Genomic DNA, 16,372 nt, shown 5'->3' with positions numbered 1-16,372 from the left:
GTCTGTCCATGTTCTTCCTACTAAAATGCATCACCTCACAGTTGAACTTCATCTGCTACCTAGCTGCCCACTCCACCAACTTGTCTACGTCCTCTTGAAGTTCCACATTGTCCTGCTCACGGTTCACAACACTCCCAAGCTTTGTATCATCCACAAACTTTGAAATTGTCCCCTGCACACCAAGATCTAGATCATTAATATATATCAGGAAAAGCAAGGGTCCCAATAATGACCCGTGGGGAACTCCACTACAAGCCTTCCTCCAGCCTGAAAAATACCCATTGACTATTACTCTCTGCTTCCTATTACTCAGCCAATTTTGTATCCACGTTTCTACTGTCCCTTTTAATCCATGAGTAATAACTTTTCTCATAAGTGTCTGCTGCTTTTGTTTTAGGTGGCAGTGCCCAGGGCAAGGTGTTAGTGTGTGTGTGTATGTGTGTATGTGTGTGTGTGTTGAGGGGCGGGGGGGGGGGGGGGGGGGGGCGGCGCCGGGCTCAAGCAGCACTGTCCCTCAAGTGGCTATCTCTCCTCAATGCTCTCAAACAAGCAGCATGGTGGGCGCTCCACTCCGGAGCAAAGTTCCAACGCTCTAGATCTGATTGTCCTGGAGTGAGACCACGAACGAGTCCATGTTTTGATAGCCAGGGTGCATTCTCAATGATGTAGTCCATATCCACCCTTGGCTATGCTCTCGTCCTTGTGCGTTGGTGTCAGCCCCCTAAAGGACTCCATGGGTTTTTTTACAAAAATCGACAATAGTTTCATGGTCACTAAGCTTTTAATTGCAGATTTTACCACTACACCTCTGTGCGGCTGTGCCCCGCTTACTCCCAGTCTCAGGATTCACGCACTCATACTCGCGTGACAACATCAAGGGGCAGGAGGTCAGTTCAGAAAGGGTCAGTGTCATGCAACATCGAGAAACAATTTATTTTTGGTTTTGTTTTGTTTTGAAATAGTATGCATATGGTCAGTTCAAATGAAAAAGTAATTTAGAAAGGAGTTAGATAATTGAACCAGAAATATAACTGCTAAGAGTACGTATGTATGTAGCAATGGTATTTGACTTCGGTAGTCAAAACAAGTTTTATAAATTATATAGAAAGCTACATAGAAACTAATGAAGAAATTTATTGTATACTTACTAACATAGTTTATGATTGTCTAGTGCCTTAATTACTATCAGCAATTAATCAAAGAAATAAAATGAGAACAAGAGAGAAATGAGTAATAGTCAAACGGTAATGTAACAAATTAAAGGAAATTGTACAGGAGGGAAATTTTAAAAAAACTTGAAAACACACAAGACTTATCCACATCTTCATTCCACCAAGCCCAGGTGAAGACAATTCAATCGTCCATGGGAGAGAATGTGATCAGAAAATAGCACATGGTGTCCTTTAGGGGGCTGGTGCCAATGCATGAGGGCAAGAGCACAGCCAAGGGCGGATGTGGACCACGTAGCCCAGAATACACCCCGACTGGTGCTCTGGCTCCAGAACAATTAGATCTAGAACCATGGAACAGAGAACCTTGCCACTTGCATGCAAGCATTGGGACATGAGGCGAACACCTGAGGGGTGGTGCTGTTCACCACTTCACCTGTCCCCAACCTAAATGCACAATTAGTAATGGACAATAAATTCTTCTCTCTCCAGATGTTACCTGACTTCTTTTCAAAATTTTATCACTCAGCTGACAATTGGGAGGCTGTTGACCAGGCAGGTGAGACGTGATCAGTTCAGAGTTAGTTTGTGTCTCTGGGTGACCCTCAACAATAACTGGCAGATGCCCTTGTATTGGTCTGTTGGTAAAGCTTGGTTTGGGGAGTAACAAGTTCTGATGCTTTGGTCTCTACGCCTCAACTGGGATACTGTCACAACCCATGGTCCTTGGTTTAACTCACTCCTTTACCAGCTGCTTCTTTCTTGGCATTGCTCCCATTCACTCAGTCATTGCTGATGCTCTTGGCTTATCCCACACTACTCCTCTCTTCCCACTCCCATTTCCTTCTGTTTCTCTTATCAGGTGGCCTCTTAAGTTCAAGCTACTCTAAAGTAAATAGGGCCATCCCTAAGTCTTTCTGAGTAACCAAACTTCTTTAAGTGAGAAACGTCTAAAAACCATTCAGGACAAAATCAGTAGTCACATGAACAAATGCGGGTTAATTGAAGAAAGCCAGCATGGATTTCTTGAGGGAAAATCGTGTTTAACTAACTTGCTGGAGATTTTTGAAGTGGTAACAGAAAGGGTTGATGAGGGCAATGGAGTTGGTGTGGTGTACATGGACCTCCAAAAGGCATTTGCTACAGTGCCAAACAGGCTATAAAGCAATGTTATACCTGATGGAATTAAAGGGACAACAGCAACATGGATACAGAATTAGCTGAGTGCCAGGTAACAGAGTGGTGGTTAATGGATGTTTTCAGGCTGGAGGAAGGTTTGTAGTGGTGCTCCTCAGCGGTCAGTGTTGTGCTTTCCCTGATATCAACTAATGACCTAAACTTGGTGCGCAGGGAATAATTTCAAAGTTTGCTGATATGATGAAACATGGAATCATTGTGAACTGTGAGGAGGGCAGTGTAGAACTTCAAAAGGACAAAACAAGTTGGCAGAATGGGCAGACAGATGGTGGATGAAATTCAAATGTGAAGTGAATCATTTTGGTAGCAAGAACATGGACAGGCAATATAAAAAAGGGCACAATTCTGAAGAGAGTGTATACGTGCATAAATCATTGAAGGCAGCAGGACAGATTGAGAGTGGTTAATAAAGCATACAGTATCTTAGACTTTATTAGTAGGGCATAGAATACAAGAGCAAGGAGGTTACATTGAACTTGTAGAAGACACTAGTTCAGCTTCAACTGCGTCCAGTCCTGACAGCAGAGAGTGCAGAAAGGATTCATGAGAATGGTTCCAGGGATGAGGAACTTCAGTTATGAAGATAGACCTGAGAAGTTGGGACTGTTTTCCTTGGGGGAAAAAGAAGGTTGAAAGATTTGAGATAGGTATTCAAAATTGAGGGATCTACTCAGAGCAGAGAGTGAGAAACCATTCCATTCGTGAAAGGATCGTGAATGAAAGGGCACAAATTTAAAGCAAATGGTAAAAGCAGCAAAAGTAACACAAGGAAAAGCCTTTTCACACCGCAAATGTTAAGGACTGGAATGCAATGCCTGAGAGCATGGTGGAGGCAGGTTCAATTGAAGAATTCAAAAGGAAATCAGGCCACGATTGGAGAAGGAATAATGTGCAGGGTTGCAGGGAGAAGGCGGGAGAATAGCACTGTGAATTGCTCATAATAGGAGAAATAGGCTATTCATCCCTTCGGGCCCACTCCACCATTCAATGAGATCCTGGCTGATCTACTTCAACACCATTTTCCTGCACTTGAATATACACAACAACTGAGCCTCCACAGTCCTCTGGGGCAGAGAATTCCAAAGGTTTACCACCCTCTGAGTGATGAAGTTCCTCCTCATCTCAAGCCTAAATGGCCTTAAGGCCAGTGGTCTCCGGATCTCCCTACCCCCCGCCCCCGGTGGTCTATCGCCCAAAACCCTAATCACCACCCCCCTCCCCCCACCCCTCGTGAACCCCCAGGCATTCCCTACCCTACCCACCCTTAGCACACTGGGACCCCTGCCATAACTTGTCCTCTGGGTCCTGGGACTTAATGCCACACTGCTCCCTGCAGTGCCTCTTCTGGCCACTGCAGTACTGTGCCTGGAGGGCTGCCGGCCAATCAGATTGGCTGGCAACTCTCTAAGGCAGATCTTCCTCCTGAGTGAAGAGCGGAACTTTAGCCTTATGCCAATCAATGCTTGTTAGTGCGTAAAATGGCATCGGAGCAGCTGGAGTCAGCGGGGATCTATTCCCTGACAACTCTTTGGATGACCATTACATCTAATCCCTATATACAAATCATTGATATAGATTGTGAATTGCTGGTGATCCTTGCGATACCCCACTAGTCACAGCTTGCCAACCTGAAAATGACCCATTTATTCATACTGTCTTCCATCTGTTAAGCAGTTCTCAATCCATGTCAGTATATCCCCACCCCACAATCCCATGTGCTCCTATTCTGTTTATTAACCTTCTGTGTGGGACCTTATCAAAACCTTTCTGAAAATCTAAAGACACCACATCCACTGGTTCTCCCTTATCTATTCTGCTAGTTATATCCTCAAAAAAAACTGCAACATGAGTTCCCTTTCATAGACCCTTGTTGACTCTGCCCAATCCTACCATTATTTTCTAAGTGCCCAGTTATCCAATCCTTCATTATAGATTCTAGCATTTTCCCCACTACCGATGTTAGGCTGACAGGTCTGTAGTCCCCTGTTTTCGCTCTCTCTCCTTTTTAAATAGTGGGGTTTGTCACCTTCCACCAACTGCAGGAACCATTCCAGAGTCCAAATAATTTTGAAAAATGACCAATGCACATACTATCTCCACAGCCGCCTCTTTCAACAGTCTGGGATGTAGATCATCAGGTCCAGGGGATTTCTCTAGTACTTTTTTTTTTTTACTAATATTAATATCTTACAGTTCCTCATTTACATGAGTTCCTTGATTCTCCATTATTTCTGGGAGGCTCCTAATATTTTCCTCCGTGAAGACACACACATGTATTTGTTTAGTTTCTCTGCCATTTCCGTATTCCCCATTATAAATTCTCCTGACTCTGTTTGCAATTGTTTTTGCTAATCTTTTTACACACCTATAGAAGCTTCTTTTATGCTTCTCGCTAGTTTACTCTCGTATTTTCTTTTCCCTTTCTTAATCTTTTTCTTGGCCCTCCTTTACAGAATTCTAAAATGCTCCAAATTCTCAGGCTTACCACTTTATGGCAACTTTACATACCTCTTTCCTTGATCTAATGCAATCGTGATTTCTTTCATTAGCCACAGTTGGAACACTCTCCTCGCTGGTATTTTTGTGTATTAATGGAATGGATTTTAGTTGTTAACTATATATTAGTTCTTTAAATGTTAGCCATTGCCTGTCTACCGTGATACTTTTTAACATAGCTTCCTAATCAATTTACATTACCACTGATGTATGGTATATAAACTCCTCCCAGCAATGCTTTCTGCCTCTTGCTGTTTCTTAGTTCCACCCAAACTGATTCTACATCTTCATCTTTAGAACTAAGGTCATCTCTCACTATAGTACTAATGCCCTCTTTAATTAATAAAGTTGCCCCACCACCTTTTCCCAGCTTCCTGTCCTTCCTGAATGTCACCTGAATGTCCCAACTTTGGTTTCCTTTTAGCCACATCTCTGTAATGGCTATCAGGTCATACACATGAATTTTTATTTGAACTGACAATTCATCTTTTTTTTGCAAATGCTACAGACATTCCGACAGTTCTTAATTCAGTTTTTCAACTGTTTTTGTAAACTCTGGTCCTATTTGCTGGCACACACTCAAGTTTACAATCACTGTCCCTTCCTGTCATATTCTAATAATCATTGCCTTTATTGCTACCTTGATCTATTGCCATTAACTTACTCAAACTTTCCCTACATGATCCCTTCCCACTCTAGTTAGTTTAAAGCCCTCTCTATTTCCCTAGTTATGTGACTCACTAGAACATAGGCCCAGGGTGGTTCAGGTGAAGTCCAACCCAATGGATCCCTTTACCTGTTTTGTCATACAGTCAAACCCTCCTGTCCCTGACTACTGACCAAATCAGATGATGCTACCCAAAGGGGTGCCTCTGGAACAAATGCGTCACAATGTCTGCAGCTCAGCCTCCAGCTCATCAACTCTGAACAAAGCTACTGAAGCCACAGATACATACTATAGATGTGGTTGCCATGGATTACAGCAGCATCCAGGAGCAGCCAAGACACATCATCCATCCTTCCAAGACGTGGAAGTTCCATCACAGCTGCACAGAACTCTGGTTAGACTTGGCTTATATTCCCTTGAATAATGATTTAGGGGATGATCTAATTGAGTTCTTTAAGAAGTTGAAAGAATCTGATGGTGAGAAACTATTTTGTCTGGTGGATACAAATTTAATAATTAGAGCTCGGCCATTCAGGAGTGATGTTAGAATACACAAAAGGGTAGTGGAAATCTGTAATTCACTCCCCCAAAATGCAGCTGAGACTAGGACAATTCAAAGTTTCAAGATTGATATTGATAAGTTATGTTGACAAAATAGCTTGAGAGGCTGAATGGCCTACTCTTTTTCCCACATTCGTATGGCAGACCAAAAAATAAACGATAGCCAGACATTAGGAGGGTTCAACAGCTGTTGTGCTTTCTGTAGCAGCAACATTTACTGCTCCCACGTCCCACCACAAACTCCATGCCCATTACTGATCATTGTCTCAGATTGAAACAGGCTGTTTCCAATCTCCGCATTCTATTTGCCTCTAAGCTACGTTCCAACATCATATCATAAAGACCTACTTTCACAACATTGCCTGACTCAGCTTCTATCGCAGCTCACCTGCTCCTGAAAGTTTCCCCCATACCTCTTGTCGCCAGATTTGACTATTCTATTGTTCTCCTTGCCAGCCTCCAACCTTCTCTCCGCATTCAACTTGAACTCATCTAAAACGCTTCTGCATATATCCTAACTCGCAACAAGTCCCATTCACCCATTACCTCTGTGCTCACTGACCTACGTTGGCTCCCCCTCCACCAACATTTTGATTTAAAAATTCTCATCCTCATGTTCAAATCCTTTCATGGCCTCATCCCTTTCTCTCTAAACTTGGCTGTGTCAGTGCCATGTAGAACGGGAACTCTAATCTACCTGAAAACAATTGTTATTAATTTCTAGGACTGCCACAAGAATATGGGAGAAAGAGTGGACTACAGCCCCTCAACCTGTTTCATCAAAATCATCAATATCAATCTTGAAATTTTGAATTATTCCAGTCTCAGCTGCTTTTTGGGAGAGTGAATTACAGATTTACAGGAATTTTAATACTTTGAAAAGAATCAGTAATTTGAGTGCATTTCTGGAAACCTTTACCTTTAAACTCTACACTATAATAACCTGCTGTAATTTAATGCACCATTAAAGTCAAATTTTGATACTAACAGTGAAATACTGCCCAAACCTATTGTAGATTATCTTCCACAAACAATAAATGTGTGACAGGAATGAAGACAGAGATCTGCCTTCTTTTGAATCATGAAAGCCTTTCTACTTTTAATATTTCTTTTGGAAGTTTGTGTTTGCTCTGTATATTAGTCCCTTTGCATTGGCTGACGTGTGGCTAGGAGCTAACTCCAACAAAATGCACACATTACCAAAACTCTCAACATCTACAGTCAATTACGTAAATAGCATGGCTGAATTCCTATCCTTCTCTGATGTTTGTTTGAAGGAAAAATGCATGGCCACAGGTATACAAGAGAATACTGATGGCAAGACAGTGTGCAGCAAAGAAAGGATAGAAAACCAACAGGTAGTTGTCTCTGTCATAAAGATGCAATTAAAGACTACTAGGCTGAGAGAAGGAAACAGTGCTGACAAGTTGAAGATGTTAGTTGATATTAGTGGCCATTTGTCTAAGGTTTCCTCTGGCTGGTGTTTATCAACAGCTCTGTGATCAGAGCCCCGCTAAGAGAGAAATATACACTGGAGCCTTCTTCCAGTTCAGCAGTTCCCTTCTTGCTGTGCTATGGACATATATGGACATATACAAACAAAGGATTCCTTGGTGCTCAGTAACATTTCTGCAGCAGATATTTTTTCCCAAGTGTTACGAAGATGTGCTTTTTTCAAAAAAAAAAAAATTCCAATTGTCTTTTATGGCTGGATTTTAAAGAAACAATAAACTGTAATTCTATTAAGACAATGGAGAACTGCCAGCCGGCCACAATGTACAACTTGCATTCCACCCAAGTGGGATGAAAAGGGAACAGACACCAAAAACCCCTTAGGGAACATGACAGACACCATCTCTTGTTTGCTTTCACACTATACTGAAACACTTCCAAAGGTTTCTGAGATGAGACGTCAAAATGCAATTACCTGTTCTAAAAAACAATGACTACAACAAACATGGTAACTGAATTCCTCTGGTATATACAGTCAGCTGGAAGAACTGGTTACCAAGCTAGACAGAGGAGTGAAGAGTTCAGAATGCTGTACTGCAAGCCTGCAAAGAAGCATTTTCTCTGTCTCTCTCACTCTCTCTAAAGCATTGTGTCAGGATTTGCAAAGTAACCATCCAGAGAAGAGAAATCTACTGCAAACTGAAATCTTTTGGGAATAAAACGTGGAAATCTGCTCCATACAACAGCCTGGAGACAACTGAACAAAATGGCTGCAATGTGAAATCACCGCATCAAGACAAGCCAAAGGACAGTTACCCATATATTCCTTTGTTTGTTTACTTCTTCACAAACTGTAAAAAATCTTTAAGCCTATGTTCTTATTCTACCATCTATACTAGCGTGTGTGTATGGACCCATGGAATGGTGGTTGCGATTTACTTAGGTTATTTTCTAATTTGGGAAGTATTGTCAATAAACTTATTTTGCACTTTGTGTAAACTCAGAAAACCTCTCTAGCTAATTCGAAATAATCTGAAAGCATACATAGTGGGACACCTGCAGTATTAGAAAGCAATCCTCTAAATTCACAAAAGACCCTGTTACAATCAGACCTGGAGTGATAGGGTAGGGTAGTCATGTTTTACCCCTCCTCACGCAGTTGTAAATTAGGTTACAAGGATTACAAAACCTTCAGGAATTTTATTACTTTAAAAAGAAACAATAATTTGAGTGCATTTCTATAATATAGTGAATCCAACTGTGTTCATTTTGTTTCTATTTAATTTTACCTTTTAATAATTTGGATTTATGGTCTATCAGAAAGCCAGTTTGAAGAGGTCAAGAATTTATGGCGGTAATCCAATACTTTTAAACATGTGTCTCATAACTTAGCATGTGCCCACTATGCCAGATCACAAGAATTCTGAGGATGGCATATTTGACTCAAAACGTAACTCTGTTTCTCTCTCCACAGATGCTTCCAGACCTGCTGAGTATTTCCAGCACTTTATGCCAGGTTACATGTCTTGGTTTACAGCAAATGTGGGCTTGCTTTTGGAAAGAGTTCTATGTACAAGAACTATTTTCATATTTCACCCAAAATGCACACGAGATACAAACAAATGTGAGCTTGCTCTACAGCCAATGTTATAATCTGGTAATTTGCCGACTGACACTAAAAGAAAACAAAAGCTACCAGATTGTTGTAAAAACACAGGTTGGTCACTATTGATTCAATTCTCTCAGAACAATTGGGGATAGGCATAAAATGAATGGTCAGTGTCACCCATATTTCAAAATCAAATTTCAAAAGCAAACAGTCAGAAGGTGCAGAAAATGATCACATCTCAGAAGGCAAAATCCCCTTTTTGTGATAATTTGAATAGAGCTTTATCATCAACAATTAGCATCTCTCTAGAGTATTATTAAATTCAAGTTCTGTACTTTTGTACTTACCAGCTATTCCGATAAAAACTATCAGCCCAAAACAGATGAAGAACACAACAAACACCAAGACAAAGTGTCTCTTTGAGAGCGTATATAATCGCATTGGGGCTATCCTGCAAAGAAAAGTCATCAAAACGTCAATGCAAAAAACAAAGAAAATATCTAGAACGAATGACCTAAAGTTACATTCAACACAACCTTATCAGAGAACATAATGTGCCAAATATACCACCAAGTTCTACATGGTTAACTGTTCATTCAAGGGAATACAATTACAGACCAGTGAGTTTAAAAGTCCTTTGTTTACCAACTCTTAACATTCATAATTCACAATACAATTAGTGAGCATTTATAAACACCGCTTCCCAATCCAAAGATTTGAACTCTTTTTACGGACCAACTTTCTATCCATCCTGTTATATTTCTTCTTGTACTGCAGAGAAAAACATTTTATATTCATTCACGGGATGTGGGTGTTGCTGGCTAGCATTTTTTGCCCATCCCATGATGAGCTGCCTTCTTGAGCTGCTGTCCATATGATGGGCTAGTCCATTTCAAATGTCAACCACATTACTGTGTGTCTGGAGTCAGATGTAGGCCAGACCAGGTAAGGACAGGATTTCCTTCCCTAAAGGACATTAGTGAACCAGATGGGTCTTTACAACAATCGACAATGGTTATCAATAGACTCTTAAGTCCAAATTTTTTTAATTAAGTCAAATTTCACTATCTGCCATGGCGGGATTCAAACCTGGGTCCCCAAAGCATTACCCTAGGTCTCTAGGTTACTCATCCTGTGACAATACCACTGCACCACCGCCTCCCCCAGCATCTAGAGACTCTCAAACACCAGCTTCATGAGACTCTCAAATACCTTTTGAAAATCACAAAGATGATATCAGTGCTTCCCAAACTATTTTGCAATGTGACCCCATTTTAAGACTTGAAAATTAACATAACCTCAGACAACAGCAAAAACAAAACAGTGATAAAGCAGTATAATAACATTGAGTGCATACTTATGGATCAACATATAACACAATATAAATATGAAAATCTGAGTTTTTAAAAATACTTGTAAAAATGGTATTATTTTATATATTCCTGCAAACTTCATCCAAACACACACACACCAAGATGGAGCACAAACATCCCAGGCCCACTCAAACTCATCACTGAAATTGCCCTCACATGTTAAAGGACAATTTGGACATTGCCAGTCTCTTGCTGTTTGGCGGCATCAATTCAGTGGGTCTAGGCTGTTCCACCAGAGCCTCCACCGAAGGCAGTCTCCTCTCCACTGTCACCATTGCTGCTCAGAGGAGGGGGAGCTTGCGACCCCAAACGTCATCTCTGCAACCCATAGTTTAGGACTGCAGCCCAGAGTTTGGGAACTCCTGGACTATATAGGCTTATACTCCCTTATCCATGAGACATGGAACTTAATTCCATCAATGCACCAAATACCACCATCCATCACTCCCATCCTTGCCAACCACTGTGACTTACAGCATCTCAAATTTAAAATTTAAAATAGTCATCCTTATTTTAAATTCCTTCATCTCCTCAGTTTCCCATCTCTATAATCTTCTCCAACCATATAATCCTCTCTCCACCAAAATTCACCATTCCTTGTCCCTCGTGCATCCCCACTCCTTTTGTCCCACCACTGGTAGCTGTGCATTCAACCATGTAAATCTGTCATAATCTTGTACATCTATATCAAATCTGTACTGAATCTCTTCTTCTCCAAGGAGAACAACCCCAACTTCTTGAACCTAACCTTGTAGCTAAAATCCCTCATCCTGGAAACATTCTAGCAAATCTTCTCATACTTCCTAAAGAGTGGCCACCAGAACTGGACGCAATATTCTAGTTGTGGTCTAGCCAGAGGTTTATAAACATTCAACATGACTTCCCTGTTTTTGTACTCAATACTTCTAGTTAGAAGCCAAGATCCCAAATGTTTTGTTAACTACTGAATACGTCCTGTCACGTTCAAAGAACCATGCACATGAACCCCCAACTCCCTCTGTCCCTGCACACACTTTAGAAATATGTCATTCATTCAATATTGCCTCTCCCAATTCTTTCTGCCTAAATGAATCACCTCACACTTCTCTCTATTAAATTCTGTCGACCACTTGTCTCACCATTTTGATAGCTTATCTATGTCCTGATGCAGTTGATTATCACCCTCACTGTTTGCCAGTCGCCCAAGTTTGGTAACATCTGCAAACTTTGAAACTTTACTCTGTATTCCAAAATCATTTATATATCAAACAAAAGCAGTGGGCCTAGCACTGAGCCTTGGGACACACCACTATCCACCATCCTTCAGCCCAAAAAGACATTTACTGTGTGTCATGAAGGTGTGCTTTAAGCCAAACACTGATTTTAATCCAAAACAAAAACAGAATTACCTGGAAAAACTCAGCAGGTCTGGCAGCATCGGCGGAGAAGAAAAGAGTTGACGTTTCGAGTCCTCATGACCCTTCGACAGAACTTGAGTTCGAGTCCAAGAAAGAGTTGAAATATAAGCTGGTTTAAGGTGTGTGTGTGTGGGGGGTGGAAAGATAGAGAGACAGAGAGGTGGGGGGGGGGGGGGTGTGGTTGTAGGGACAAACAAGCAGTGATAGAAGCAGATCATCAAAAGATGTCAACGACAATAGTACAATAGAACACATAGGTGTTATTAAAGTTAAAGTTGGTGATATTATCTAAACGAATGTGCTAATTAAGAATGGATGGTAGGGCACTCAAGGTATAGCTCTAGTGGGGTTTTTTTTATTATATATTGGAAATAGGTGGGAAAAAGGAAATCTTTATAATTTATTGGGAAAAAAAAGGAAGGGGGAAACAGAAAGGGGGTGGGGATGGGGGAAGAAGCTCACGACCTAAAGTTGTTGAATTCAATATTCAGTCCGGAAGGCTTAATCCACTGGCTGGAAACAAGAAATTGGACTTTAAAACGCAGACTTTGTAAAAACACAGACTAAAAGTGACTCGAGCACAGAGTCAAGATGGTCACCCAATTTGCATCACTATAATTCCACATTCCAAGCCCACTGCAATGAAGAGAGCAAGTCTGCAAAACCCACCAAAGACAATGATCCCCTGAGGAGTGTGAAAGGCCCCACATCTGTCTCAAGTACAAGGCACCTGTGGTAATCACTTGAGGTATTCAACTGTAGGGGACAGACCATTAAAGGCTAACTGCTTGGACAATGGGATCCTGGTTTTAAGTTAACTTCCAGACCGATCAGCTAATCAAGTTACAGTTCTGAATTACTGGCAGTTAGAAGGTTGGTCATATAACCAGCCAACCCCTTGTGTGTGTATTTAAGCACATGGTCAGCAGAACCATACAAGCAGCTGAGAAGCTAATTGGGGATTGCTCCTGCCTCTGTCTCTCTCCACATGATTCGCAAGCTTTGCATCCTGCATGCTATTATTAATTCTCTCCATGTGCAGCAGACAGAAACATTAAAAAAAACTCAAATGCACAGCTGTGTCTCCAGAAAAACATCAACTCTATCATCTACAACTTTTAAGGGAGCCTAAAGACCGACGTCAGCCTGAAATCAGTTGAATCACCAAACTATGAACTGCATACTCTTTTACCTTCTTTTAGTGGACTCTAATTTGGCCAACCTATCTGGCCCCATTCTGTAATCTGCACTTGCGTGTATGTGTGTGCATGTGGGGAAGCATTATTTTACTTAGATCGATTATAATTATAATAAAACTAACCTCTTTCTTTGTTAAATTCAAGAAAGCTGTCCAATTGGCTCTTTGATTGCAGTGCATAAATAGTTAAATACTCATTCAATTGGCAAATGTCTTTTTCAAACAAAGAAATCTGTTTTGGTCAAACGAAGAGTGGACAAAGAGGTGAGTCATTTGACCCTTCTCCACCTGGTTGTGACAGAAAATTGGAGGCTACGTCCATGATCAAACCCACAGACAAAAGAAAAGCTGAAAGCAGGGAACCAAATTGCTACCTATAAGTATCCTAAAAACTTCAATAACAGGGTTTGTTGTTTGAAGTACTAGAGTGTTAAAAATGTCCACTTTTGAAGCCAGTACTTTCCTAGAACAGAGTGAGGTAAGTATGGACAGTTTAGAAACCCTATCTGTTGAAGAGTGAAGAAGGGTAGTTGGGCACTTAAAAGGTAAATATCCATCCAAAAGCTAGGAAATCCAAAATCTGTGACCAACCATTTTCAAATTAAACCGGAAGAAAGAGACAGGCATATAATTTGAAAGACAGTTTTGCATTAGCAAGGATACAGATGGAACAGCGGAGACTAAAGCTGGAATTTCTGGAAAGAGAGACAAGAAAAAGAAAGTGAAAGAGAATTCCAAAGAAGGGAACAGGAGAAAGATCACACTTTCCAGAGAAAGCAACAAGAAGTTAAAACAGCTCAAATTGAGTAGGGAAAGATCCAATGAAGGAACCACTAGTGAGGGAGCTGCCCCTAGCTTAGGACTGACTGCTAAGCTCTGAAAGTTCTCCCGCCAAAGTTTGATAAGTGAGATGTGGAAGCATTTTTCAACTCATTTGAGAGGCTTGCAAAACAGTTGAAGTGGCCAGCAGAGAGCTGGACCCTGCTACTGCAAAGCAAATAACAGGAGAGGCCCATGAGATTTATTCCCTTTTGTCCAATGAGAGTTCGTCAAATTATGAGATGACCAAATAGGCTATGCCATGTGCATATGAGCAGGTACTGGAGCATACTGCCAGAAATTCTGAGCTCTCCAAAAATAGCCCAAACAAAATTACATAGAATTCAAAAGGATTAAGCACCTTGCTTTCAACCAGTGGATACGGGCACTTAAGATAGAGTCCACCTATGAAAGCCTCAGAGAGAGGTGATCCTCCTCAGAATTCAAAATGGCACTTTCCCTTTCTGTGAATGCCCATGTAGAAGAACAAAGAATCTTCAAGGCCAGACAGGCAGCCCGCATAGCAGTTGCCTAAGAGTTAACCCAAAGACCCCAAGTTCAACAGAAACTAGTGACTGGTTGGTATTTCTTACAGTTAAGGAGGGATAGCAGAGAGGCAGATGAAACCAAAGCAGGCTCGAGAGAAAAAGGGAGTAATGAAGGAAATGCAGAGCAATCCGCAACTTTAAAAAAGGAACCTAGATGGTAAACAAGGAGGAAACCATCCAGTGTGTTTTCAGAGTGACAAGTCTCACCGCCTGAGAGAAAACTTTTGGCATGCCAAAAGACCCACAGGAGACACTGCAATCAACAGAGTGCCCACATTCATAAAGGTCATGAGCCTGTGTGCATGAAGGCCAGAATACCTACTGGGATACCTACATAAGGGGAAATTACCCCCAGTTTTTTAAAGGATCTGGAGAAGGAGATCAACTTTCTCTGAGATACTGGCTATTTAGGACTCGGCCAGGTCAATCAGCAGTGGTGCCACTGAGCTATTCTTAGTGATGGACATTTAAGTCCCCCACCCAGAGTACATTCTGTGCCCTTGCCACCCTCAGTGAATTCATCCAATTGATATTCAACATGGAGGAGTACTAATTCATTAGCTGCAGGAGCTGGGACAGGGGGGAAACGCAGATGGTGGGCAGTAGTTGGTAATCTACAGGAGGTTTCCTTGCCCATGTTTGACCGGATGTCATGAGACTTCATGGGGTTCAGAGTCAATGTCGAGAACTCCCAGGACGACAACTCCTGACTGTATACCAACATGCCACCACCTCTGGTGATGGTGGTGTCTGGGCCATTGTCTGCAAGGTATGATTTGTCGAGCTGTTGCTCAACTAGTCCGTGGGATATCTCTTCCAATTTTGGCACAAGCCCCCAGTTGTTAGCTAGGAGGATTTTCCAGAACGACAGGGATGGGTATACCATTTTAATTTCCGGTGCATAGGTTGATGCTGGGTAATCCATCCAATTTCATTCCTTATAGACTTTGTAGTGTTTGATACAGCTGAGTGGCCTGCTAGGCCATTCAAGAGTCAATAACATTGCTGTGGGCCTGGAGTCACATGTAGGCCAGACCAGGTAAGGATGGCCAATGTCCCACCCCAAGGGACATGAGTGAACCAGATGGCTTTTTACAACAGTCGACAATGGTTTCATGGTCATCATTTTAATTCCAGATTTATTAATTAAATTTAAATTCCACCAGCTGCCATAATGGGATTTGAACTCATGTCCCCAGAGTATTAGCCTGGGCTAACTATTAGTCCAGTGACATTACCACAATGCCACCACCTCCCAACTAATGTGCTAAATGACATGAATTTGCCATATTTGCATGGCAGATAGGAACCAAATTCACCACAGAAAGTTAGGTCTTGACCATTTCAGTCCAAGTACCGTTTTAATGATGAGAAAAGTGTTAATTACTGCTAACCAATCTTTGCTACATTAAAAATTAACTGTTACAAAAGTTTGTGCACTCACTTTTTCAGGTTAATTGAAGATATTTAATTTTTAACTTTTTAAAAACATTTCCTTTTATTTTCTTTTATCTCATTTAATCATTTTCCCCTACTTCAGGACCTGATTTGACATTGAACTCTCACACTTTAATTTACACTTCCTTCTTATTCCTTGTGATATTATTTTTACAATCCTTCAATCTGATCCAAAGAGATATGTAATTACTTGCCTTGGTTATTCAGATCCTCGATGCCTGTTTTCCCTCACTGTGCCATTAGCAGCCCATATTTACAGCAACTTGCATGCAAGATTTTTAAATCCAAATTTCACCTGGATCTCCCTAGATCTTCCAGCCAGGAAATGGTCATGCCATAAACAGTAAAGTTCATTGTTAGACAAGAATTGACATTTCCCCCACCCCTTCAATCTCAGGTAAGAAACACTCAGTCAACATACAGTTCAA

The 16,372-nt window shown here is 41.3% G+C and overlaps 1 protein-coding gene across 6 annotated transcripts in view; it reads right to left on the bottom strand.

The window, feature by feature from the left end:
- Positions 1-16,372, bottom strand: part of tmem181 (transmembrane protein 181) — a 118,293-nt gene that overhangs the window by 100,793 nt on the left and 1,128 nt on the right. For 3 of the 6 annotated variants that reach the window (XM_041177392.1, XM_041177400.1, XM_041177418.1), the window contains 2 exons: positions 16,139-16,255; positions 9,499-9,602 (listed from right to left, as the gene is read on the bottom strand). In XM_041177392.1, coding sequence (XP_041033326.1) covers positions 9,499-9,592 — 94 coding nt within the window. In that variant the 5' untranslated portion in view covers positions 9,593-9,602; positions 16,139-16,255. The remainder of the gene's footprint in view (positions 1-9,498; positions 9,603-16,138; positions 16,256-16,372) is intronic. The other 3 variants (XM_041177375.1, XM_041177383.1, XM_041177410.1) reach the window with 1 other exon arrangement.

Source organism: Carcharodon carcharias, chromosome 2 (assembly GCF_017639515.1).
Source record: "Carcharodon carcharias isolate sCarCar2 chromosome 2, sCarCar2.pri, whole genome shotgun sequence".
Lineage (NCBI taxonomy): Eukaryota > Metazoa > Chordata > Chondrichthyes > Lamniformes > Lamnidae > Carcharodon > Carcharodon carcharias.
The sequence above is the reverse complement of the archived record's forward strand: the minus strand, read 5'-3'. Positions and strand labels throughout refer to the sequence as shown.